Source organism: Cladophialophora yegresii (genome assembly GCF_000585515.1).
Source record: "Cladophialophora yegresii CBS 114405 chromosome Unknown aczIN-supercont1.2, whole genome shotgun sequence".
Classification (NCBI taxonomy): domain Eukaryota; kingdom Fungi; phylum Ascomycota; class Eurotiomycetes; order Chaetothyriales; family Herpotrichiellaceae; genus Cladophialophora; species Cladophialophora yegresii.
Genome location: NW_006913046.1, coordinates 2,823,028 through 2,846,245, shown reverse-complemented (window position 1 = coordinate 2,846,245; position 23,218 = coordinate 2,823,028). Strand labels below are relative to the sequence as shown.

Sequence of the window (23,218 nt, the reverse complement as noted above, 5' to 3'; positions counted from 1 at the left end):
CGATTGTCCGTGTCGGCGTGCTGGCGACGGCTTGTTACAACATGTTCAGCGAAAGTAAGGGCGGTTGGATCCATCGCGGCGCTTGCGTTAGTCGCTACTCCCGTAGACAAATTCAGCTGCGGGTATTTAACATGGATTCCTTTGCTTTCGCTTTCGCTCGGACTGAGCATCATCCTGTCATTGTTCCATATCGCGCTCTCGGGGCCAGCCAACCGCAGACGAAGACGTCCTTCACGACGTCGTCTTATCTTACGTTCGTGATCAGTGGAGGAAAGTCCTTGTGTGTTACATCGAAGAGGAGAGGTGCTGCATCGTTCGCCCGTCTTGATGGGATCCAAATTGACTCGAATGCGAACGGTGATGGTCGAAGGGACGCTACGCCAAGGCAGAGACGAAGACGAAGGCGATACGACCGATCCGGTCTTACCGTGTACAAAAAACCATGTTCACCGAGTCTCGTCGCACCTCTTGACACGTACCGGAATGCCCCTCATGGCTATGTGCTGTGGCCAGCCCTTCGGAGTCATGAGTCCTGATCCCTTGTCTCTGGAATGATGATGGCTTTCTCGAGTATCACTGTGCTGGTGATGACTTACTGCGTACACTTGCGTCAGCGACTCGTGTGAGAAGCACTGGTAGTGGTCACCAGCAACAAAGTTCTCGTGAGGCTCAAGCGCAAATACTCAAACCCCAACTTGTAGACAAGTCAAGCAAGAAAGCATATCCCTAAGGCGAGTTAGCATATGAATTCTGGTTCTCTCACACGAAAGGCAAATATCGTGTGAGCTCAAAGGTTTAATGGCGCGGGTGCGACACAACAACCTTTGTGGTAGGCACGCCTTCCCCTTCCTGCGGCCCCCTGCTTTGTAAGGCAGGCTGATGCAGGGACGCCCACGGCCAACGGGCGGCATACATACATAGTCATAGCTAAGGGACTAGACCTCAGTATACTCGTACTCTGGTAGACACTCAGACTTACAGCAGTGTTTGAGACGATGGCGATGCCCTGGCACAAACAACTTCGTTAGATGACAACTACGTGAAGAAGCCTGCTGGTCGACCTGATCAGTAAAAGACAAGCAGCGAATCGACGACCATCAGCGCAGCGATAACACACAGCCAATTAATCTACCCGTGCCTCCCTCGGTTGATATTGCCTCATGGTTGCTACTCGTACTCAGTACGAGGTAGAATACTGACTGGCGCTCGGTTGCGTGGTGAGTCGGGATCATTGGCTCATTACTCCGTATTCTAGGTGATAACAAGGACGACATGCTCGATTTGTCATGTATACCCTTTCCTCAGCTCTCGTGGTACTTCCACCTGCTGAGATCTTCGCACAAGTACGCAGTAGCACGGCGTTAACAGCTACTTTCCAGGCAAATCAGGATGTAAGTTCCTCTGCCTGTACTCGTACTTGTCGACGCGGCATGATCCTGGATTCATGTCCCAAGCGGCACTCTGTTGATTGACTGGTTTGACTTGGTCACCTCCATTCAATGCAGCAGGGGAGGCAGGTGGGCCTTCAAGACGTCTGACATCACCCCTCTCGCTAAGTACGTCGCAGAGTCTTCGGGCTCCAATCCCAAATGTCGCTCCCTGCACTGCACTGGGCGTGTCGGCTTGACCCTGGCGAGGCCGGGAACATGCTTGCTCGGTACGAGTACGGAGTATGTAGGACTCTTGATCAATCTAGCACGAACTACCATGTCCACCACTGGGAGCGCGGAAGGTAAGTTTGATTACAAACACATGCTTTGGAAATTCAAGAAGATCGAATCTTTTTTTTTTTCGCAAACCAAGAGAGCAAGAGTCCGGGAGTGAGTACCTCGTATCAGTTCAAGTGCTCGCATAGGTAGTACGGAGTAGAATACTTCGATATCAAGGTACTCGTACTCGCCGCTTATCACCACCACGAAAACTTGCACGGTAGAATATCATGGCACTCGTATCGTGAGCATCGGTATTTCCGTCTGCGGGATACTATGCATCGAATGTGTCCCTCGTGCGGAGTACTCTCCTCGAGTCGCCCTATGCCATGGTAACTCGTAGCCGTGCCTGACTTTGTCGTGCCAGCTGTGCCCTGGATCCACCAATGGACACTTGAGTTTTGTTCACTCCTGGAAAAGTGACCAGGCAGCCTCAGCAAGGCGGATCGAACGGCCATTCATCATTTATGTCTCATTGTCTCAAGCAGAAGCCACTGGTGCCACAGTGGCCGTGTAGATCAAACGGCTTTTTTCTCCACAATGATCGACGCTCGGAAGCCTCCTAGGGCCACGGCGCGTGGAGAAGCCCAGTGGACAAGCCCACGGTGTCAAACGTCCGGGCTGGACAAAGTTCGCGGTGGGTGCGCGGTATGCAAGGAACAATCCATGCCTTTTCCATGCTCATTCGTGGAGCTGCGCCGTTGAGAACCCTGGGGATCTACGTAATTGCAGTACACAGTCCTGCCACCAACCAGCCTCGTCGCCTTACACGGTACTCGTACCGTGTACTTCAAGTTTAGGCGTGGCTTGCCTTGCCTTCCGCTTCCCTGCTTGCTATCCCTGCTTGATGCCTGACTGCAAGTTTTGCCGACCACGCCCAGCGAGGACGGGTCTACACAGTACAGACGGAGTACCTCGTACGGAGTACGCAGGACGAGCTGCGCAAATGAAGTACTGTGTACGAGTAGGACGAGGAGTAAATCCTCCGTGGACGAACTCCGTAGATGTACACAAATCTGATATATCCAAACCGCAGGTTCAACGCGCGCACAGGTACTCCGTACACTGTGTACAATCTCCACATCACGCAAGGAACGTGGCCTACGAGCACCCTCCATGACCTCTTCTTACGCACCGTACGGAGTATAATTTGTACTTGCACTCGCCCTGAAACCAAAGTATCTACTGCCGTCCTCGTCCTTTTCCTTGTACCCCGTGCTATGACACAAAGCACTTTGACGCCCTGCTCCACTGATTTCCTGATCTACTGATCGCCAGCACATTTCGAAGATCGGCGTGGAGCGCAGGCGTGGGACCCCCCGTCGTTTGGCTGATTGCGCCGTCACAGCTCTCAAGAAACTTGAATTTGCTTTTCTAAATGTGTTTCACCATTTCTGGGCCTTTGGATCACTGGATACCTCGTACTGTGGGTTTGCCCATCCCAGCTGTTCATTTTGCTGTCCCTGTCCCGATTCGGGTGGTGTTCAAGGGGTACCTCTTACGGTTTTACTGCGCACGAGCTACAGTTGAGTATTCCGTGAATCGTCACGCCTCGTTATTCAAGCTTCATCGGTCTATCGTTCTGGGCACTGGCGAGCGTTGACAGAGTACCGCCTTCAGCATGCCGGCTACTCCTGAATTCGTCCACCAATATGGCATGGTTCGGGAAACCACATATCATATTGATAACAGTGCTGTGTACCGACTTCCGGCTTGCCGATTCCCTGTTCCTCACTCGCATTGCGTTGACTAAAGGAAATTATTATGGCCCTCGCACGCGATCGACGCAGGTACTTGTCTCGCTACCACTCTGATCCATGCTTCTCCAGCTTCACCCACAGACATGACGTCGATCAGCGCAAAGGTACCACGTAGAGCCTTGCAGGCGCTCGGCAGGGACTTGCTCGTGCTTGCTCGTGGAACCACGACAGCGAGTCGGGCTGATGATCGTCGTCAATCACAGATGGCATTCGAGCTGAAGACGTGAAGATCCTGTTTGAGTGAGTGGCTCCTGTGGCTCATGTCTCAACCGTGTGGCCGATCCCAAGGGGTCAGCCAGCTACTCGTGCCCTGGCAAGAACAGAGGTAATGTGTATAAAGTCGACATCAACCCTCTGGTGATTTCTCTATCCCTCGCAGCTCCCGTCCATACACCTCAGCCCATCTCAGTCCGGCCGCCCTTCGACAGTCCAACACATTCACGTAACCATCTACCACCAGACCATCCCAAATCCATATCGAAAATGTACTTCTCCACCGTTGTCGTTGCCCTGGCTGGTGCAAGCACCGCGCTGGCATCTGCCATCCCTGGCAAGAGTGCGCTCTTGGAGCGTCAATCCGCCGTCGTTCTCTGCACCGGCGCCAGCAGTTCTGCAGTCTGCTGTGCCACGGATGTGCTCGGCGTGGCTGATCTGGACTGTGCACCACGTATGTTCCTTATACACAGCCAGCAGCATTTGACAAGGAAGAGCATAGATAGACTGACATGATCACAGCCCCAACTCCCCCAACAAGCCTTGAGGACTTCACCGACATTTGTGCTGCCATCGGCCAGCAGGCTCGGTGCTGCTTGTTGCCCATTGTAAGTTGTGGCCCTTGGTGTGTGATATTCTTCAAGACAGTATTGCTGACACTGTTGGACAGCTTGAACAGGGTCTCATCTGCGCGAACCCCGGCAAGTAGATGGGAGCCGTGGCTGACGGGCGTCCGACGGGATGGATCACCGCTGTCACTCCTTGATATGGATGGGAGGGTAGAGCAACATTGTCTCTTGTGATCCATCGCACCTGGGTTTGGGAAGGGTCGCGTGCATGAGAGCGGCGGCTGTTACGGAGCGAATGGCGGTGGTGCATGCATGGTCCGGGCGTTGTGCGGACGGCATAGTGGGTGGACTGTCTCCGGTTGGCACATTAACGCCGTACCAAAAGTGCACTGGCTCCACTGGGTATCATAATACACTGAAAAAAAATTGTGAATCTGTTGCTCGGTCATTGTTTCCCATGTCGTGTTGACCGTGTGATCAGAGCACAAGCTCACAGCGTTGGCTGATAAGACTGTTCGTGCCTGGACAACGTACACACAGGTACCCGTACCACAGCTTCCGTGCGCCCACTCACTTCATGGAGCGGAGCACATCAGCATACCAGATATCGGATTCTCGTACCCTCGTCCTTGTTGATCTCGAAGATTGTTGAGACATCAGCCGTGTGATTCCGTCTTCCTCGTCGAGGGCTTTTGTGGACGAAGATGAGGCTTCCAGACTGGAGGGATCTGTGCGGTGCTGGTTCTCTTCGTTGATGTGCTCTAGCACTCCTTTGTAAGTTGTATTCCGCCGGCTATGCTGCGTCATCGGCGAGACTTCCCGTTGCACCTCTGATCCTCCCTGCCCTGCTGTCGCATCCGAGTCGATAGCCTCGATCGTATTTGACCTGTGGGTTGCATTGCCGTTGACGAGATCAACCAGCTTGGAGAGAATGTTCAATTCAAGTTTCAGCTTCACGCTATAGAAGAACCCCTTGAGGCTCTCCTGGTAAAGTTGATAATGCAGGAACTGCAAGGCGACGATCACAACCTGTATAGCAAAGTGTCAAACACGCTTCTTCGGGATCAGGTTCGAGAACGGTGTGGGGTCACTCACATCCATAGAAATAATGATGACATTAATGGCGAACAGCTGCCAGATGACCCTACGTGTCTGGGCCTTCGAGATGATATTGAGGAATGAGATGGCCTTCCACAGGTACAGCCCCGAAATGGCAAGTTCCTGGAGACTGATGACAATCAATTGGATCTGCTCGATGTAGTAATACCCCTCGAAGAACGCTGGCCGGCCTGAATACGTGGAGCCAAAATCCAGGACCACCACGAGGGGGAGGATAGTGGCGCTGATGGTGATGATCATCCACTTCACGGCCCGGAGGATCAAGACGTTGTCCAACACCAAGTTCAGCCGCGAGTAGAGGACAAGAGACTGGCATGCGATCATGGACACCCAGCCGATATCGAGGATTGTCTTGCCCAACCACAGGACGCCGAGATCGAAGTACGTCAGCAGAATGCCCGTCGCATAGCAGAAGACGCCGAAATTGCAGACGCATAGACTCCAGAAGTATAGGCCCTTCCACCTCTTGAACGTCGAGACGACTAGCAGGACCATCTCGAGGGCGTTGTACAGCGCCAATGCCACCGACAAGGTCACGATAACCGAGTCGGCCGAGTATTCGCCTGTGAAGGAGTTCTTCTCGACCGCGGCTTCGTAATGGTCATGGTATGACCGCTCGACGAGGCGGTGGACAGGGAAACCCATCCTGAGGTGTCGCTGGTTGTCGGTTTAGATAGGAGAGGAAAAGGGCATCGATGGGGCCATGATGGCGATGGCTTGGAGTGGTCACTGGTCGATTTCACGACCCTGTGATCCCATGTTGTGTGCTCCCTGCTCCGTAGTGTGTGTTGGTGGACGGTGGTCAGGATGAGGCCAGCAGAAAGGTCTTGAGTAGAGGGCGACGATCCGACAGCGATCAATCGTTCACCTTCGCCGAACCCTGAAGCCCCGGGGCTGGAATCAGGGAATGCCTGCACCCAGCATGGCCTGCTGTGGCGAGGCACAACGCGATAAGGCTAATGGCCACGGCCTTTTCTGGTTCCAATGGGTTGGTTGTAGCTAACGGTGACTAGCTGAACCCTCGCATGAGCTCCAAGAGCCGGGGAAATGAGGGGCCCGCTCGGGCGGACCACGGAGTTCATGCCATCAATGTGGCGGCCATGCGAGGTGCAGTATCTCGACATCGAGGCTCGTTAGAGGAGCAGTGAGGAGATAACGGCTCGCTTAACCTGTGAATGCTCAATTGATATGTCGCCAGTGATAAGGATGCTGGACCTTTAAAAAAGCCTATTGATATCTCACCAGTGATTCAGACCTTACCTGCCAGAATAGTCCAACACAGCTTCCACAGTGCGCGGATGCTCTAACGTGGTAGCCGCGTCTCACGACCGCTTCAAATTCAGTAAACCTTCGCTCTTTTCCTATTGCAAATATTCGCAATTAAACAGCTATCGGAGTATTTCTGTCTGACGCTTCATGCTCGTGACACAGGAGAAGATCAAATGCTCCGGAGACCTCTACCAGTTCCATGACTACACGCTGCAGCCGAAGCCGTGGAACTGGGAAGCCAGGCCGCACCTGGAGATCTTCCTGGGCGGGGATCCATGGACGCGAGGGAGGTCACCACGACTGTTTTGGTTACTCCTTGAAGGAAGGTAGTCTGGCATCTACCACAAGAACTTGTGGCTGGACGGGCGAGTACTGAATGATGGGATCACAGCGCTTGGAGTATTCATCGAACAGATCGAGGACGTCAAGGACCGCGATCGTGGCGAAGGCCGAGTAACAAAGTGAAATCTGCGGCCAATGGCTTTCTCATCGCGCGTGGCAAGGACGAAGAAGAAGCCATCCGTGTGCTGGAGGAGATCCAAGGCGAAGTTGACAAGAATGCCGACGAAGCAGTTGCTGAGCAGGTCAAGAACGTGGAGGTAACGCCCGCAAATAAGACGGGCATACGGGCGAACAGCAGATTTGAGAATCTGGGCAGTACGACGAAGGGTTCAAGACGAGTTGGTTGGCACGCCGCAACAGATTGCTGATTGGGTCTTGTTACTCAAGGGCTCGGGGCATGAGTATCCTTCTGACTGCCTTCTTGGACTACGTTGAGGAGATTGAACGGCAGCGCCATCAATGGTTCTATCAGGCTGTGGTGGCAATTGTGCACACATGTGGAGGGCGGACGGTACCGGAGGTCAGCCATGACTGTCACCTCCATTGTCTAGAATCCGGATGTGACCGGCGATGTTCTATCCCATCGTCCCATAGGTAGGTGTCAATAGTGGTCGACTACGGTATAGCTCAAGAATAAAGACAATAGGGAAAATACACGCCAGTCCTAAGAGGCAGACACACGCTCTCCAGTCGAAGCACAGGCAACATCCTTGGCACGGGCATTCAAATTGCGGACAATAGGCATCACAATGAGGGTGATCGTCAGGTCAGATAATAGAGGTGTGATTGAATAAGAGGTCGACTGGGAGTCAGTGAATGTGAATGGGTGATGATGGACGTGGTTGACAATACGTGGTGAAGGCTTGGCGCAATGCCTCTGTGCACAAAATGCTTCTCCGTATCAAGGAGAAACTTTCATCCGCACCCCACATCATGTCTTTGATCCGCCGTACCAAGAGTGTGGATGCGCTGCGCAAGGCAGCCCTCATCCAGTGTCATTGGGAGGGGCGGTTGGCACGGAAGATCCCGTGGACTCAAGCTGGCCCTACCATCCACCGTCTCTTCCTCCTCTACAAGGTCATAGAAGGTGGCCTCCTTCGTGACGAAACGCCCGCCGAGTTCAACGAGCGGCTCCGAGGATCCTACCATCTCTATCTAGAAGAGCGCGATGTCGTGGGCCGGATTCAAAAAGGGCGTCAACCGGGCGACGACCCAGGTGATGATGAAAACCGGGCAGGTGGAGAGGACCAACGACCGGGACTACGAGGTCGAGGAGAGGTGAGCCTGAGCTGACATGAAGATCAGCCCATCCATGGCTGACCGTGACACGACAGACGTTACAGAACCATGGAATCAGCAGCGAACCGCCTACAGAAGGAAGCGAAGGGATATCTGGACAGCCTGCGAGGTGAGCTTACACTCAACGAAGTGGAAGGGCTCCATACTGACTGTGCCGCTTCTACAGCAATGACCGCCTCCCAGATGAGAATAGCCGAAACAATCGACGCCTTCTACGGCGACGCTGGTACTAAAGATGGAGTCTCTCGATCATACAAACAGGCCGTCGAAGATTTGGACGCCGAAACAATCAAGGCACTTGATGGCCCCTACAGGTATGCTGGCTGTCTTACATTCCTCTCATTTCCACCTTACCCACCAATTTGAACAGAGCAACCGTCCTCGAACCGATCTCGCGCTTCTGTGCTTATTTTCCCGACATCAATGAATGCATCAAGAAGCGAAACAACAAGCTCCTCGACTACGACTCCATGCGCTCCAAGGTCAAGAAGCTGGTGGAAAAGCCCGACAAGGACGTGACCAAACTCCCCCGCGCAGAGCGAGAAGCCGAGATGGCCAAACAAGCATACGAACAACTCAACGAGCAACTCTTCACCGAACTCCCCCAGCTCATCGATCTCCGTGTCCCATATCTCGACCCCAGCTTTGAAGCCCTGGTCAAGATCCAGCTCAGATTTTGCGCAGAAGCGTACAGCCGCATGGCACAAGTTCAGCAATACCTGGATCCAGAAACCAGAGAACAGTATGCCCGTGGCGACTTGGATAATCGCGTCGAGCAGGTTCTTTCAGAGATCAGAGATCTGACAATTGCTGGAACGGTCTAAGCCGCTTCCTTACGTTTATATTTCACAAAGACCAATACTGCGCCTTCGCCGAGCTTCTCCTTTTCACCCACAAAGACTACGCTCAAACCAGCAAACAACTACTACAGGAATGCTTTCATGAGCTTGATGGATGAAAACGATGGGGTGGAATTGCAATGCTCACTGCAGTGAATGGGAGTGGTCTGCTCGCTCATTCAGAGCATCAAAGCATAGCATAGCGTTGGCGTTGGCGTTGGCGTTACATGGCAGGCACAGAACACATAACCGAGAGCTAGACAGCATTCCACAGCCACATGGCTGAAAGACAGCACGGAGAGATGACACTCTCTGATAACATCAGAGTGCTTCAGAACAAAAGCGACCAGTATTCCAGGTTGCCATTTTATATATACTCTTCCCAAACCTGCCTGTAAAGCCACCAAGCATCCTCTCCAAGGCAAGTTGACGACCCACGCGGACTAGATGGCACCCATCTCCTTCAGCTTCGCAATCATGCCATCCACATCTTCAACCTTCCCACCACCTTGCCTGACGGGTGGTTCCTCAACCTTGACAGTCTTTAACCTTGGGGACCCATCCACGCCATAGTCGCCTAGCGACTTCTTGTCCAATTTCTTCTTCTTCGCCTTCATAATGTTCGGCAGACTCGCGTACCGCGGCTCATTTAGCCGTAGATCCGTCGTGATGATCATCGGCAATTTTGCCTTCAGGGTTTCCACGCCCCCATCGACCTCCCGTTCCACGGTGACGGTGTCGTTCTCAATGGAGACCTTGCTCGCCTGCGTTGCCTGCGGCCAGTTCAAGAGCCCGGCGAGCATCTGCCCTGTCTGGCCACTATCATCGTCAATGGCCTGCTTCCCCAGGATAATCAAATTACTCTTCTCCTTCTCGGCGATAGCCTTCAACAGCTTCGCCACACCGAGCGGCTCGAGCGGTTTATCCTCGGACACGTCGACGTGGATGCTCCGATCGGCGCCCATGGCCATGGCCGTGCGCAGAGTGTCTGCGCATTTCGCGGGGCCGGCGGACACAGCCAGGATCTCCTCGACAGGGGACTTGCGCTCTCGTAGCCGCACGGCTTCTTCGATGGAGAGTTCGTCGAAAGGATTGAGCGAGTGTTTGACGCCCGAGGTCTCGACACCCGTGTGGTCGGATTTCACGCGCGGTTTGACCTGATCAGTAGAGCCGTGGTGAGTATGAGGCGATGGTACATGCTGGAGGAGAGCAGCGAAGAACCGGTAGTGTAGACTCACAGCATAGTCAATGACTCGCTTGACGGGGACTAATATCCGTAACTTGGACGACATGTTGCACTATTGCCCCCAACACTTTCGAGTAGACCCCAAGGACGAGCTCAGTATACAGTATGTAGCCGGCCGGTCAACGGATCCGACTCTCAAATCGGTCGACGCCCTGCTTACGTATGCATACACAGGCAAGCTGGAGACGTGACAGAGCGAAACACTCGAACCTGGACTGAGGCTCAACTTGAGAACTCCTAACTTAGCAAAGATCTAAATCGTAGCTCACACTCTCGAAAGGCCGCAATCGGAGAACGAACCGGACTCGACAGCCTCGGTGGGCGGCATTAGTGACGGCATCAATTCGGCCTCTACTAAAGTCCCTCCAGCCCACGGCAGGCAAGTTACCCGAAACAGCGCTTGGCGAACGCCAAGCCCACAGGCGGTGCGAAATTTCGGGAACACGACCATCCTAGACTGGTTGGAACGTCGTCGAAGTTCACGATCAATCCCTCTACCACAGCAACTCGGTCTCGAACTACGAAGTCAAGATGCCGGTACGTTACGCTCATATCAGCTGTCCGACTTGACGAGCACGGAATGAATCAATGGTCTCTCGTCGAAGAAACATGCCCCAACGTCAACCTGCAGTCAAAGCGAATCTACACCCTCCTCCGTCCTCACTCACTCGCATGGTCTCACCGAGAATGCCAACATGACTAACGTTTGACAAATGCATGTAGAGCCACAAATCCTTCCGTACGAAGCAAAAGCTCGCGAAGGCGCAGAAGCAGAACCGACCCATCCCACAATGGATCCGTCTGAGGACCGGCAATACCATCAGGTGAGTCGCTCTCATCATCTTCATACTTCGTCCTCGGCGCCCATGCACGGAAGGAATACATGTCTGAGGAGGGATTGGAAAGAAAGAGCTGTATCACCTACCATGGCGGTTCGGCAGGGAGAGGCGCAATACTGTTGTCGGAGATTGGACTCGCAATCAGACAAATGATATATACATACCTGGGGAACCGATGTGCTGACATCCATGGGTCGTGATCTATAGATACAACGCGAAGCGGAGGCATTGGCGCAAGACCAGAATCGGCATCTAGATGACTCCGCCGTCGGACTCGGACCCGGACTCGCTCCCACAACCTAAGAGATCTCGGCTTCCAAACGCGTTCGATATCAATCCAACTGCACAATCAATATGTCTCGTGCCGATGGGGGGCATAGAGAATGGGTCTACGGAATGATCGATTGAGGGTGGGTGCTGAAGATCGGGGGCGAGCATGATTCGGGGAACGCTTATGCTAGCAGTAGGCGGAGGTGGTTGACTAGGCCATGAATCAAGTTATGAGGTCGAAACGCCGGAATGGAACCGGGAAGACTCTTTCGACTTCGAGATATGCCATAGCGTGATATCTCCGGCAGAGGTTTGCGAATGATCATGCAATCAAAAAAACTCAACCTGAAAAACCACTCTTGGTTGATGAGCATCATCTCTCAACCTTGGGAAGTTCGACGTAGAGCAAGAACTCAGGGTCCACGGGAATTCGACTCATCGGCTCATTTTCGCATGTCTACGTGAGATACGTACGTAGTCAGCAATGTCTGACTGCTAGGGCGCCTGTACCACTTTCCACCCCGCATGCTGAAAGTATGCTTTATCCATTCCATCCCAGGCGAGCCCAGAGTGGATGTCATGTCGTGTGCTAGACCACGGTCGTGTGAGTCGTGCAGTCATCACCAGCAAGTCTCACTGTCACCATCCCAAAAGGCCACTCTGGTGCATACCGCATAATGCATGGCCCCCAAACCCCATCAACGCCGCTCAACGCCGCTTCCTGTAGATGCAATCCCAAGAAATAAGTGACGATCTGCTTAGCGGCTGTGAAATTGTCAGCATTAGACACCAGACAAAAAGGGAGTTATGACTTACTCTTCGGCCCACTCGTTCTCCCGGCGGATCTGGTCCTCCTCCTCAGGAGTGAAGTCATTCTGAATGTTGAAGGTCTTCCGGATTTCTTCAGGCGACTTGCCCTTGATCATGTTCGCGACAGTCTTGCAGCCAACGTCCAGAAGAGCCTTGATGTCGAGATAGTTTGCTGCGAGGATGATCTCGAACAACATTTCCTGATCAACTTGCATGAACTTCTGATCCCACTCCTCGATGTCTGTAGTCTTCTTGCGCGAATCGGAGTCGTCTTCGTTCGATGCAGGAGGATCATTCTTGTGATGCGTGCACCACTCAATGACCTTCTTCAGGACAGCGGCATTGACGTTGGGAATGGGAATCGCCTCTTCCATGGCATCTTCACCGAGATCGCCAACCATGTTCTTGATGAGGACGGACTTTTCGGCGACATCTCGATCTGTGATACGTGAGCTTTGGTCGGAACAAGAGCGTTGGGAGAAGTGCTTACCAACAGTGATGTCTTCGCCATCGGAGCTCTGCAACATGAGTTTCTTGGAGTTTTCGGAAGACATGTTGACTCAAGACTTGTCTGATCTGTGATAGAGTGGGGGGTGATGGTGATGACTGTAATGAGGTTGCGTCAACTTTGATATTGAGAAGAGTCTGATAGAGAGTAGTATGGATGAAGAGTCAGAGGAATGAGGATATGTCGTGTTGGCGTGTATCGACTGATCAGGCACCTAGACAGGCAGTTGAGAAAGAGGTCGGAACGATTGCCCTCTGACCTGCGAATGCGGCAACCGCTTACAGAAACGTTGCCAAGCCGGATCTCTTTGTAGCGCTGCCCTGACTAAAGCCTTCGATCTGTCTTCTCGAGAAACGAGAGTTTGTTCGCAAGCGCCAGTACAAGCGCCCTTGCACTTTTCTGAGAGGAGAATGGGACGTTGAGATGAGGTATAACTTACCTGAAGGCTGCTGAGTATCGACTCTGTTCTGAATGTGGGAAAGTTGAAGCTCTTGCAAATGCAAGTTGAAAGAGTTAGAGGCAAGAGCAGTACTGGCTGATGACAGACGGTCGTTGGCTGCTGTGTTCTTTGTCACAATTCACCTATCACTTGGCTCTGAACAATCTGGCTTTCACTTCGAGGCAAAACTCATCAATAAGCCGAACAATCAGTCTCGCACAGGACATTCACCAGCATCCGGTGAACCATGTGATCTGACGTCACACGTCATCGGGTGCGGAACATAGGCGAAAGCGCAATCTGAAGTCGGAGGCCAGCGTGCAAACAATCTTACCTCGGGCTGCGATAACATCAGCTCTTCCATGCGCCTAGGCATGCGCCTGTATTTCTAGTCGCGTATACATTCAAAACCTTCTGCCGACCGCTACCGTCCTCTTCTCCGACGTTGTCGCAGGCCTTTCAACCCCGTCGCACTTCGCCATCGCAAGTGACGCGTCTGTAGACGCGCTCACACGGCAACCATCAAGATTGAGAATGAGTCGGAGGGAGTGGATGACAATCCGTACAAGATCAAGGATAATGACACAGTTCAAGCCATATCCAGGACGGTGAATGCAGCGGAAAGCATGTGGCGGCTGTTATACTTGTTCCTGCTCATTGTCCGTGTCTATTTCGCGCTCTGTCCGAGTTATCTTCACCCGGATGAAATCTTTCAAGGTCCTGAACCAATCGCTGGTATGGCGTCGCAAGGTACAACCGCAGATCCATTCGACTGACTTTGGTTATAGGATACCTTTTCCCGTATCCAGCCCGTCAAACATGGGAATGGACGTCTGCTCACCCCATCCGGAGTGTCTTTCCTCTGTGGCCCATATATGGCTTGCCAATGACCCTGTTGAAATGGGTCTGGGCTCAGGACGAAGACGACCTTGTTGATCCCACTGTCATCTATTATACTCTCCGACTTGTGATGCTTGCTCTCAGCTTCGTGCTCGAAGATTGGGCTGTCCACGATCTTGTTCGTTCTCCTCGACATTGGCGACAGGCGGTTATCTTGGTCACTTCTTCTTATGTCACCTGGACTTTTCAAACACATACCTTTTCAAATTCTGTTGAGACACTCGTTGTGCTATGGAGCTTGGTGGTGATAGAACGCATTTTGCGCGAAAACGTAGGTCACTTGTTTCAGGACTTCAGAGGCAAATACACTAACATCGAGTGTAGAAGCGTTCAGCGATCGCGTCGAGCATTGTGCTGGGATTTCTTCTTGTCTTTGGCACGTTCAACAGGATTACTTTTCCAGCCTTCGTTGTGATACCCGGCATTCACTTGTTGCCACACTTCTTGAATAGGTGAGAGAAAATTGGTATTTCCAACGCTTAAAGTGCAGGACTAATTCATTCTAACCAGACCATTTTGCTTTCTTGCTCTTACTTTGTCTGGCATGGTCTGGACATTGTTTGCTATCGTTGTCGACACAGCTTACTACTCCGGACCTGCTGCGACCAGGTCCTTTGGAGCACTATTCGACCATGTCCGCCACAACCCTGTAATAACGCCTCTCAATAATCTCTTGTACAACACACAGACGAGTAATCTCGCCGAACATGGCCTCCACCCGCACTACCAACATCTTGTCGCGAACCTGCCTCAACTCCTTGGACCGGCACTTGTTCTTCTGCTTGCGAGCGCCTATCCCTTCAACCTGCGCGTGCTCAAGGCCACCCTCACCAACAACCGACTCGCTTCCGCCGCCGCAGGGACCCTCTTCCTGAGCCTAATCCCTCATCAAGAACCGAGGTTCCTCCTTCCAAATGTTCCATTGATCTTAACCAGCGTCCGAGTACCGTCCTCGAAACTCTGGTCACGCATCTTCTGGGCATCATGGATCATTTTCAACACATGTCTTGCTGTTTTGATGGGGATATATCACCAAGGCGGGATCATTCCTGTTCAACTCGCTATGCCCTCGCTAATCGTGCAATCAACCAACGCCACTCATTCCGAAGCCCACAACATCGAAGTATTCTGGTGGAAAACTTATCCGCCGCCAACATTCCTCCTCGGATCCGAGCCACAGCACCCAGCCACGAACCGGTCTCTCAACGTCTCCACCGTTCCACTGATGGGCTACCCACAGAACGAACTGGTTTTCATGCTCATGCAACACATGCCGACATGCGACCCCACGTTGATTGAACGATTCTTCATCCACAAGGAAAAGACGGACGTCTATGTGGTGGCCCCACTGAGTGCATGGCGCCTTGATCCCACCACTCAGAGTCCGGAGCCAGGGCAAAAGAAAGCATATCAACATCAATATCAATACCCCGCCGTCTCGAACTTCAGCTTCGCAATCGATATGAATCAACCGCCCGCGCAACTGCAGATGACCAACCTGGCAGTCTTCCGGCGACACATTAATCTCGATGATTTGGACTTTGGCGACGACGGAGTCTGGCCTACACTCGATCGCGTGGTGGGACGAAGAGGCCTCGGCGTGTGGAAAGTCGATCGCATTTGCAGTCCAATCCAATACGTCGATGCACATACCGGGGAGAAACTGAGCCCGGAGCAAGTCAAGCAGAGGGAGGAAGATTTAGGTATCAAGCACAGCGAGGCAGATACGCACGGTGACAAGCGGGAAGAACAAGAACCGAGCGCACCCTCGTTTACCAATCAAGGGGTCCGAAAGACAGAAGAGCCTCTCGGGCCGGCAAACGCTCCCGTTACAGCTGCTATCAAGGAAGCCTTGTCCAGTCTCAGCTCGACGCTGGGTGGGATGTTCGAAGCGGAGGAAGCTCAGGAGATCAGGGTCAGTACAACTACTGTGCCAGCCAACTTCTCTGCGCAAGAGGTGAATATAGCATTCTAAGGCGGAGACAATCTGCTATCAGACCGGGGTGAAGAAGGTTGAAGTGAGATATCTCTAATTCAAAAGAGCTGTCGTGGGGTCTGTCGAGAACTGTCCAGGACAGCCTCGGTAAACAGCGTTTTTCATACGCAGCTCTGCGGCGGTAGTCTGCGACCTTTACTGGCTCTCTGCTTCACAACTGCTTCTCGTGTGCTTGTGTGCCTGTGTGCCTTCTTTGACCGTGTTAGATCATTAGTCGCCCTCATGTTCCTCTCGTCGCAATTCAATGTCCTGAGACAACATCACTGCTATCGCAGCATCAACTAGAGGCGGATGCCCACAATCACCCCAATCATCAAAAGAACTCTGCCTCGCATTTTTCACGTCGCAGAAGCAGAAAATGATCTGGCGCTCAAAGTTGCATGAAACGGTCGGCTCACTGCTGATCATCATCGTCCGGCTGCTCAAACAGGAAGTTGGCCGCCAGCTCTTCATTCTTGTCGCACGCAAAGTAGGCTTGAATGACCTGATCCCGAGAGAAACCCAACCGGCATAATCGCTCGATGGCGTCACGCTCTTCCTCGGTGACCTGGATCGAAGTTGCCCCAGGAGGAAGAGGACCGCCTTCTCCACCTTCGCCTTGCGCGTCCTGTAAGTTGGGTTAGCACTAACGAACAAGTAAACAAAGTCTCAGGTTGTGGTTCCACATACCTCGGCCAGAAGCTGAAGGAACTGGTCTTGATTTGAGCCTATCATTTGAGCAAGTTCGGGGTTGCCTTCAGCGAGTTGTTGGAGGATGGGCTCGAGCATGGCTGGTTGTTGCTGGACGAACTGTCTGAGCTGTTGAAAGTGAGGGCTGTTCCGTAGAAATTCAATGTTCGGTGCTCCGCCTTCCGTCATTAGACCCGCGGCACCCGCACCTGCAGCAGCACCAGCACCAGTTCGTCTCGCACCACCGCCGCCTCCGCGGGTCTGGCCAGCCTGCGCTGCGGCTTCGAAGAGGTTAATAGGCTCATCTCCAGCAGGCGCGGGGGCGGTGGCGGCGGCTGGAGCAGGTTGAGCAGGCTGAGCTGCAGGAGGAGAGGCAGGGTTTCCTTGAGCACCAGCAGCTGGAGTGGCTTGTCTCTGTTCAGCTTGGATGTTCTCGGGAATGCCGCTTAGGAGATATTCGATTGCTCGGTCAGGGTTGAAGAATGCGGCTCGCAAGGCACGATCTATCTCCGGCCTGGCGAAACCCATCGCCTCCATTTCTCGGACGGTAGATTCATTGCGGTTACCAATGAGGAAGGCTGACGGATCGCCGAAGCCACCGCCTTCAGCGGCAGGTGCCTGGGTAGTGGTCGTCTGCTGGGGTGTCGGGGTGGAGGGCTGATTGGAGGGAGCACTTGCAGGCTGGGACGCAGGGGCGGCTGGAGGAGCAGGTGTGGCTACGTTCGTTGACGGCGGCGCAGGTGTAGATGGGCCTCCAGCCTTTGCAGCAGGTCCACCTTTTGGCTATCCACCGTCAGTTGAACGCCTTCTGGGAACGCGGGAATGCGACCAACCTTTGACACCATACACACAATGAAGCCTTTCTCTTCGATCTTGTACGACTCAACGGTATTCGCATCGGCCAGCACCTTGCCTGTCTAAGGGTCAGTGCTGTGGTTTCGAAGAGTAGTAAGCGCTGCGAGGATCTCGGACCGGCATAGATGAGTTTCTGTGATGCGGCTTCCCATCCCTTCTCTGCGGCAACCTTTTCTTTCACCTGGCCGATCTAAGCGCAAGATGTCAGTTTCTGGTGCGCATTCTCTGACGCCGCGGAAGGAGGGACCATACTGTGTCTGTAGGCTCGGCATCAATGGTGAACTTTTGCTGCTTCAAATCCTGCCCCGCTTGTCAGCCGTCGTCTGTAGAGGGCAGGTCAGATCGACCGACTCTGAATGAGAGCTTCATCTTGCCCCGCCACACACAAATGCTGATGCGGCCTTTCGCAACTCAAGTAGTAAACTGAATGACTGTCTGTGGTTGACAATGAGGTATCGTAGTCCTGAGACGAGTCTCTCTTTTACGCAGAGGATTGATCTGAAATAAAGCAGAGGTCAGGTTTCAAGGGTCGGCGTGAGTGATGCGGCGAAAGGGTGGATCTCGCTGCGCATGTCATCGCGCCTGCCTACGCAATAATCATAGCAGCCTTTGGTGCCTGCCCCTTAGGTGCCTCTTCAAATTCACACCCCTACACGTGATATGAGAGTGAGGCTTACTGCGTTCACCTCACCATATATGTAACTTCACTGCTAGAGGTCCAAACTTGTCATTAATGATACAGGAGGCTGCTCTGATATGGGCTGGTCAATCTCAGGGACTGCCTCCATCAACTTTACTTTTCTTCCGCTTGATTTTCGCTGCTCCATCAGATATAGGCGTAGCTCTGTCTCCCACTCTCGCTACCCCGGAAGCTGCAGCAGCGGTAGCCGACCGAGGTGCGGCAACAGAGCCAGCTCGCGATTGACCGGGAGCTCCAATGGGTGGCGATGATGTCGGGCCCGTAGCTTTAGCTTGGCCAGCCGTAGCTGCGGCATCTTTGTTCTTAGAAAACCGAAAATTCCCTGGCTCACCCACCAAGGGCATGTCGTCCGAATACTCCTTTCCATATGCGATAGTCATGCGAAGCGCTTCCCACGCCGTCCTTGCTCCACTGCCACCATCTACATTTGCCTGCGAAGATACTGCTACTTTCTCACCAGTGGGTGCTCGGCTCTCTGGCACCACAGATCCCTCTCTACTCTGAGGAGCAGCTCCTCCTGACAGAGCCTGCCGTGTAGATGGCTTGACAGGCTTGTAGTAAGTGTGGCCATGAGACACCGAGAAGAGCGACATGTCCGTCGGGGCGTTGAAGAGCTTGTTGAGTGCCGCGACTGTGTTCAACTATAGACGACGATGTCAGCAGGAGAAAGTGACAGGGCCATCACTGCAGCTTACCAATCGATTGTTCAGAATGCTGGCAACGGAAGGAGCCTGGTAGATCACATTGTTGACAATGTAATAATATCCGAGCACGGTGACACTATCGTCGCTCTCGTTCTCTCGGTTCTGCTTGCGGATGACCCAGACATTGGTGTTCTCTGGTCCATTGGGCCCTTCAACGGTGGCTTTCTCTTCGAGGGGATCGTGCTCGACAACATACTGGATGCCGCGCTGGTGACGGAGATTTGATTCAAATCTCGCTCTTGTGCCTAGGATCTCATTCTGGTTGGGAGTGCCTACCCACTGGGTAAACAATGACTGGTTGCCAGACACTTGGTCGAAGAACGGGGATGTTGCAAAATAGAAGAGCACTGTCGGTTGATGAGTATGAAAGCATGCGCTGTCTGTAAATCGAAACCAACCGTTATTGGAATGTAAGTATCCTCCGTTATAGCTGATCCAGTTAGGGTCAAAATGGGCTCTGTCACTCAGATCGTCCTTGTTCTCAGCCATGACTGCTGCTGTCGAAGTTGGCTTGTGGTCGAGGGCACCTGCTCATCTTGAGCGTGTGTTGAAAATGGTCAGTGCGAGGCCTGTGTGACTGCCAACGCGTCTCGAGCGAACTTCGTAATCAAGATCATGTTGTTGCGGTGGTGGAAGTCCAGGAAACGAGAGAATGCTCTGGATGCTTGCTGCGGTGGAGCACGCGAGCGACAAAGCGCAGTGTCCGGCAAAGCATTCACGAACATTTTCTCTGTTTTCGTCCCCAGCCAAATTCCTTCCGAAACCTGTCAGATTTTACTCTTCCAGCATATGGGCTCGGAGTTCTTGATTTGGTCATTGTCTGCGGTAGGTTCCCCTTTCCTCCTTTCAATGAGTGGACGGTTTGTAGTATATCTGGCTGCACACTCACTCAGGCTTGGGCGGCTGTTGATCTTTCTTCCTCTCTCATTCGGATCTGCGAAACCGTCTAAATGACAGCCCAAAATTCGATTCTCTTCGTGGATGCGTACGATTCATTTGCAGAGAATATTGCCGCACTTTTATATGGATGCCTTCAGGTCCATGTTACTCTGATTAGAATTGATTCCAACATTCAGCAAGAGTTCAAGCAAACTAGTCAGGAATTCTTTTCGTCCTTCGACGCCATCGTCCTCGGCCCCGGGCCCGGAAATCCGGAGAACGCTGAAGACGTCGGCTTATTCAACCAAGTATGCGCATATGCGGAAAGCCAGCAGATCCCTGTCCTGGGGATTTGTCTGGGATTTCAGAGTCTGTGTGCTAGATATGAGCTCCCAGTTGTCCGGATGAGCCTACCCTGTCACGGCCATGCAAAAGAGATATGTCACTCCGGCAGAGATATTTTCTCGGGCACAGAAGGCATCCTTGCAACTTGCTACAACAGTCTCGGCGTCTGCCTTGAGCACTTCAGGGGCAATGATACAGCGAGTCGTCCAGGTTCATCCGGCTCCCACGAGAGTATGTCATCCTCACAGAGCCTTTACTCAACATCCTCCCTCTACCCTACGAACTATGCCGGCCGCAGCGAATCCCATCAGATAATGAAAAGCTTGAAGGTTCTGGCTTGGGATAAGAACGGTTGGGTCATGGCTGTCAGACACAGGCTCCTACCATTCCACGGGTTCCAGTTCCACCCCGAATCGTGCAAATCCAACCTGGCTTGCCAGACTCTCGTCAAACAATGGTGGAAGGCAGCGACGAGTCACAATGAACAGTGTCGAGACCCACTCCCTCGCCGACAAGCGAGGCCCACACAGGTCGTGGGACCAGCTGCTAGCATATTGCCCACCAGTGCGGTGAATTTGTTAAGTGAGCTGCTCTCGGTCTCAAGCACTTTCAAAGGCTCTGTACACCGAAGATCCATGCATCTCCCTGGGGCTTCTAGCATGATCGCAAATCTTTGCCACCAAAACTCACGGGCAGACTGTGTTGCCATGCTGGAGTCCACGAAAAGAGGACGCTACAGCATTTATTCTTTCACCCACGAACAGAGTTTCCTACTGGAATACAAAGCCGACCAGGTCCTCTTCAGTCTGCCATCTTCAGCCCGTGGTCCTGTTCAACGCTCCTTGCTTAGCAGAGAAGTGGCTGTCGCGCTCATCGAATCTTTCATCCAAAGACGAAGTTTCAAAAGTGACGAGGCAGACCTCCCGTTTAGCGGCGGTTTGATCGGGTTCATCTCTTACGAGTTCGGTACAGCGTCTTTGCGCTTGAAGCTTCAGAGGCAGAATGTGCCACTACCGTCGACGCCAGAGATCAGCCTTCTCTGGGTAGACCGTAGCGTCGTCTATGACCATGACACTGGAATGGCACATATCCAGTCTATACGAGACAATGACTGCTGGGTGGATGAGATTGCGGACATGTTGCAGAGCAACTATAAAGCTTCGGGCGACGCTGTGAGTTCGGCAACCAGCAAAAAAGCACAGGAGATTCTGTCCTCGGCCAAATTCACCCTTCCGAATCATGACCAATATGTATCTCAGATCCGCACTTGTCAGTCCGAATTACTCGTTGGAAACTCGTACGAACTGTGCCTGACCACAGAGGCAACCATCACTACGCCCGCTAGCTCCGAAGCTCCTTACTTTCTCTACAGGAACCTTCAGCGGCACAACCCTGTACCATTCGCCGCCTATATTAGCTTCAACAAAACCACGATCCTCTCTTCCTCGCCGGAACAGTTTCTCTCGTGGTCAGCCAAGGACGGCGCGATAGACATGATCCCTATGAAAGGCACGGTGAAGAAGACGCCGGAGATGACGCGCGCAAAAGCCACAGAGATTCTCTCCTCTGCCAAGGAAAGTGCAGAGAATCTCATGATTGCGGATCTGATCCGACACGATCTCTACAGCACGGTGGGCCATGAGGCGAAAGTCGGGGTGGTAAAGTTATGCGACGTGGTCGAGTCGGAGACGGTGTTCTCGCTTGTGTCGCACATTCGCGCCCATGCTCCCGTCTCTCCCAACACGGACAAGGACTCTGACGAATACGCACAAGCAATGTCGAACTATGGCCTCAGAGCACTCACACGCACCCTCCCACCCGGCAGCATGACGGGCGCCCCGAAAAAGCGGTCGTGCGAGATCCTCGACAACCTCGAGCGCAGAGACCGTGGCGTCTATTCTGGAGCCATCGGCTACATAGACGTCTGTGGGAACGGGGCGTGGTCGGTCGTCATACGGTCTGCCTTTTCGAACCGCGAAGATAACGGAACCGATCCGACTACCGGCGAAGAGACACAGAAGTGGCGCATTGGCGCTGGCGGTGCCATCACCGTGCTGAGTGATGAAGAGGAGGAGTGGGAGGAGATGATGACAAAATTAGATAGTGTGCTGACAGGATTTCGGCTCGATTGAGTACTGAGACGGATTGTGATTGGGGAGATCTAAGGCGATGCTTCCCGTCTTCCGGAAGAGGGAGGCGCAACACCTGATATTTGTTTCAACATGATATGAAGCTACGACTTTCAACACCAAGATATGAAGCTATGACTTTCAACACCAAGATACCCCATTCAACTGGATCACAGGACGACACAGCGTGACGACAGCATCTTCACCGGCTGCGGGAAAGAGTGGAAATATGAAGGCTTGTGGAGGCAGTGCTAGGCGTTTTCGGAAATGGATGTATGTACTGCTCAACATCACAAGCGCAACACCGAGGTTCAGGCTTGAACCTGCGAGGAGTTTGCGTGGTTCTCTCCGGTGTTCTCAGCACAAGGATTTAAAACCCGCAATCAAACAAGAGGTACTCATTAGGAGGCTATTCATTCAAGCCCTTTTGTCCGCCCATTGCCCGGGTTTCCTGATAACAAATCGGTGGATCCATGGTGCTATCACGGAGTATGCCAATAGAAGCTTCCGCCATTGCGAAGACTCGGTACAACCCTGCGCGGACCGTATGTGACATGTCTACTCTGTACCTTCTCAAAGCGATCTCTTTGCTTGCAATGCATGCTTGATTTACAATCCTGTGACCTAGGCCTTCCACATCCTAAAAAGTCTTTTGAACGGAGTATCTTTGGAGGTCTATCATGTACAGTCAGTCTATCCATGTAACACTCTCGTCTCATCTCATCGCGTGTGGCCCAGAACCGAGTAGAGCCATCTATCCGATCCACGATGCAGATGTAGCCGTATTGTTAGGGCCATTACACCCCCTTG

The 23,218-nt window shown here is 52.8% G+C and overlaps 10 protein-coding genes across 10 annotated transcripts; 5 read left to right on the top strand and 5 right to left on the bottom strand.

The window, feature by feature from the left end:
• Positions 1-3,952: 3,952 nt before the first annotated feature.
• On the top strand, positions 3,953-4,391 carry A1O7_02955 (uncharacterized protein; the record flags this gene model as incomplete). Its single annotated transcript, XM_007756981.1, has 3 exons — positions 3,953-4,136; positions 4,205-4,290; positions 4,353-4,391. The coding sequence occupies 3 exons, from the start codon at positions 3,953-3,955 to the stop codon at positions 4,389-4,391; spliced, it is 309 nt and encodes a 102-aa protein (XP_007755171.1).
• A 430-nt stretch (positions 4,392-4,821) lies between these two features.
• Positions 4,822-6,015, bottom strand: A1O7_02954 (uncharacterized protein; the record flags this gene model as incomplete). Its single annotated transcript, XM_007756980.1, has 2 exons — positions 4,822-5,280; positions 5,347-6,015. The coding sequence occupies 2 exons, from the start codon at positions 6,013-6,015 to the stop codon at positions 4,822-4,824; spliced, it is 1,128 nt and encodes a 375-aa protein (XP_007755170.1).
• Positions 6,016-7,091: 1,076 nt separating this feature from the next.
• A1O7_02953 (uncharacterized protein) lies at positions 7,092-7,429 on the top strand (the record flags this gene model as incomplete). Its single annotated transcript, XM_007756979.1, has 1 exon — positions 7,092-7,429. A coding segment is annotated over one exon (258 nt), but the record flags the coding sequence as incomplete, so codon positions are not given.
• Positions 7,430-8,149: 720 nt separating this feature from the next.
• Positions 8,150-9,104, top strand: A1O7_02952 (protein hob3; the record flags this gene model as incomplete). Its single annotated transcript, XM_007756978.1, has 4 exons — positions 8,150-8,259; positions 8,316-8,389; positions 8,447-8,594; positions 8,651-9,104. 4 exons carry the CDS (start codon positions 8,150-8,152, stop codon positions 9,102-9,104), a joined length of 786 nt encoding a protein of 261 aa, XP_007755168.1.
• A 458-nt stretch (positions 9,105-9,562) lies between these two features.
• On the bottom strand, positions 9,563-10,411 carry A1O7_02951 (electron transfer flavoprotein beta subunit; the record flags this gene model as incomplete). Its single annotated transcript, XM_007756977.1, has 2 exons — positions 9,563-10,276; positions 10,358-10,411. The coding sequence occupies 2 exons, from the start codon at positions 10,409-10,411 to the stop codon at positions 9,563-9,565; spliced, it is 768 nt and encodes a 255-aa protein (XP_007755167.1).
• Positions 10,412-12,286: 1,875 nt separating this feature from the next.
• On the bottom strand, positions 12,287-12,838 carry A1O7_02950 (E3 ubiquitin ligase complex SCF subunit sconC; the record flags this gene model as incomplete). Its single annotated transcript, XM_007756976.1, has 2 exons — positions 12,287-12,723; positions 12,775-12,838. The coding sequence occupies 2 exons, from the start codon at positions 12,836-12,838 to the stop codon at positions 12,287-12,289; spliced, it is 501 nt and encodes a 166-aa protein (XP_007755166.1).
• A 1,019-nt stretch (positions 12,839-13,857) lies between these two features.
• On the top strand, positions 13,858-16,106 carry A1O7_02949 (uncharacterized protein; the record flags this gene model as incomplete). Its single annotated transcript, XM_007756975.1, has 4 exons — positions 13,858-13,966; positions 14,020-14,402; positions 14,456-14,583; positions 14,642-16,106. The coding sequence occupies 4 exons, from the start codon at positions 13,858-13,860 to the stop codon at positions 16,104-16,106; spliced, it is 2,085 nt and encodes a 694-aa protein (XP_007755165.1).
• Positions 16,107-16,521: 415 nt separating this feature from the next.
• Positions 16,522-18,020, bottom strand: A1O7_02948 (UV excision repair protein Rad23; the record flags this gene model as incomplete). Its single annotated transcript, XM_007756974.1, has 6 exons — positions 16,522-16,734; positions 16,797-17,579; positions 17,630-17,709; positions 17,769-17,841; positions 17,904-17,951; positions 18,003-18,020. 6 exons carry the CDS (start codon positions 18,018-18,020, stop codon positions 16,522-16,524), a joined length of 1,215 nt encoding a protein of 404 aa, XP_007755164.1.
• Positions 18,021-18,422: 402 nt separating this feature from the next.
• Positions 18,423-19,544, bottom strand: A1O7_02947 (uncharacterized protein; the record flags this gene model as incomplete). The annotated part of the gene is made up of 3 exons (XM_007756973.1): positions 18,423-18,992; positions 19,047-19,402; positions 19,454-19,544. 3 exons carry the CDS (start codon positions 19,542-19,544, stop codon positions 18,423-18,425), a joined length of 1,017 nt encoding a protein of 338 aa, XP_007755163.1.
• Positions 19,545-20,005: 461 nt separating this feature from the next.
• Positions 20,006-22,411, top strand: A1O7_02946 (aminodeoxychorismate synthase; the record flags this gene model as incomplete). Its single annotated transcript, XM_007756972.1, has 1 exon — positions 20,006-22,411. One exon carries the CDS (start codon positions 20,006-20,008, stop codon positions 22,409-22,411), a length of 2,406 nt encoding a protein of 801 aa, XP_007755162.1.
• Positions 22,412-23,218: the final 807 nt, after the last annotated feature.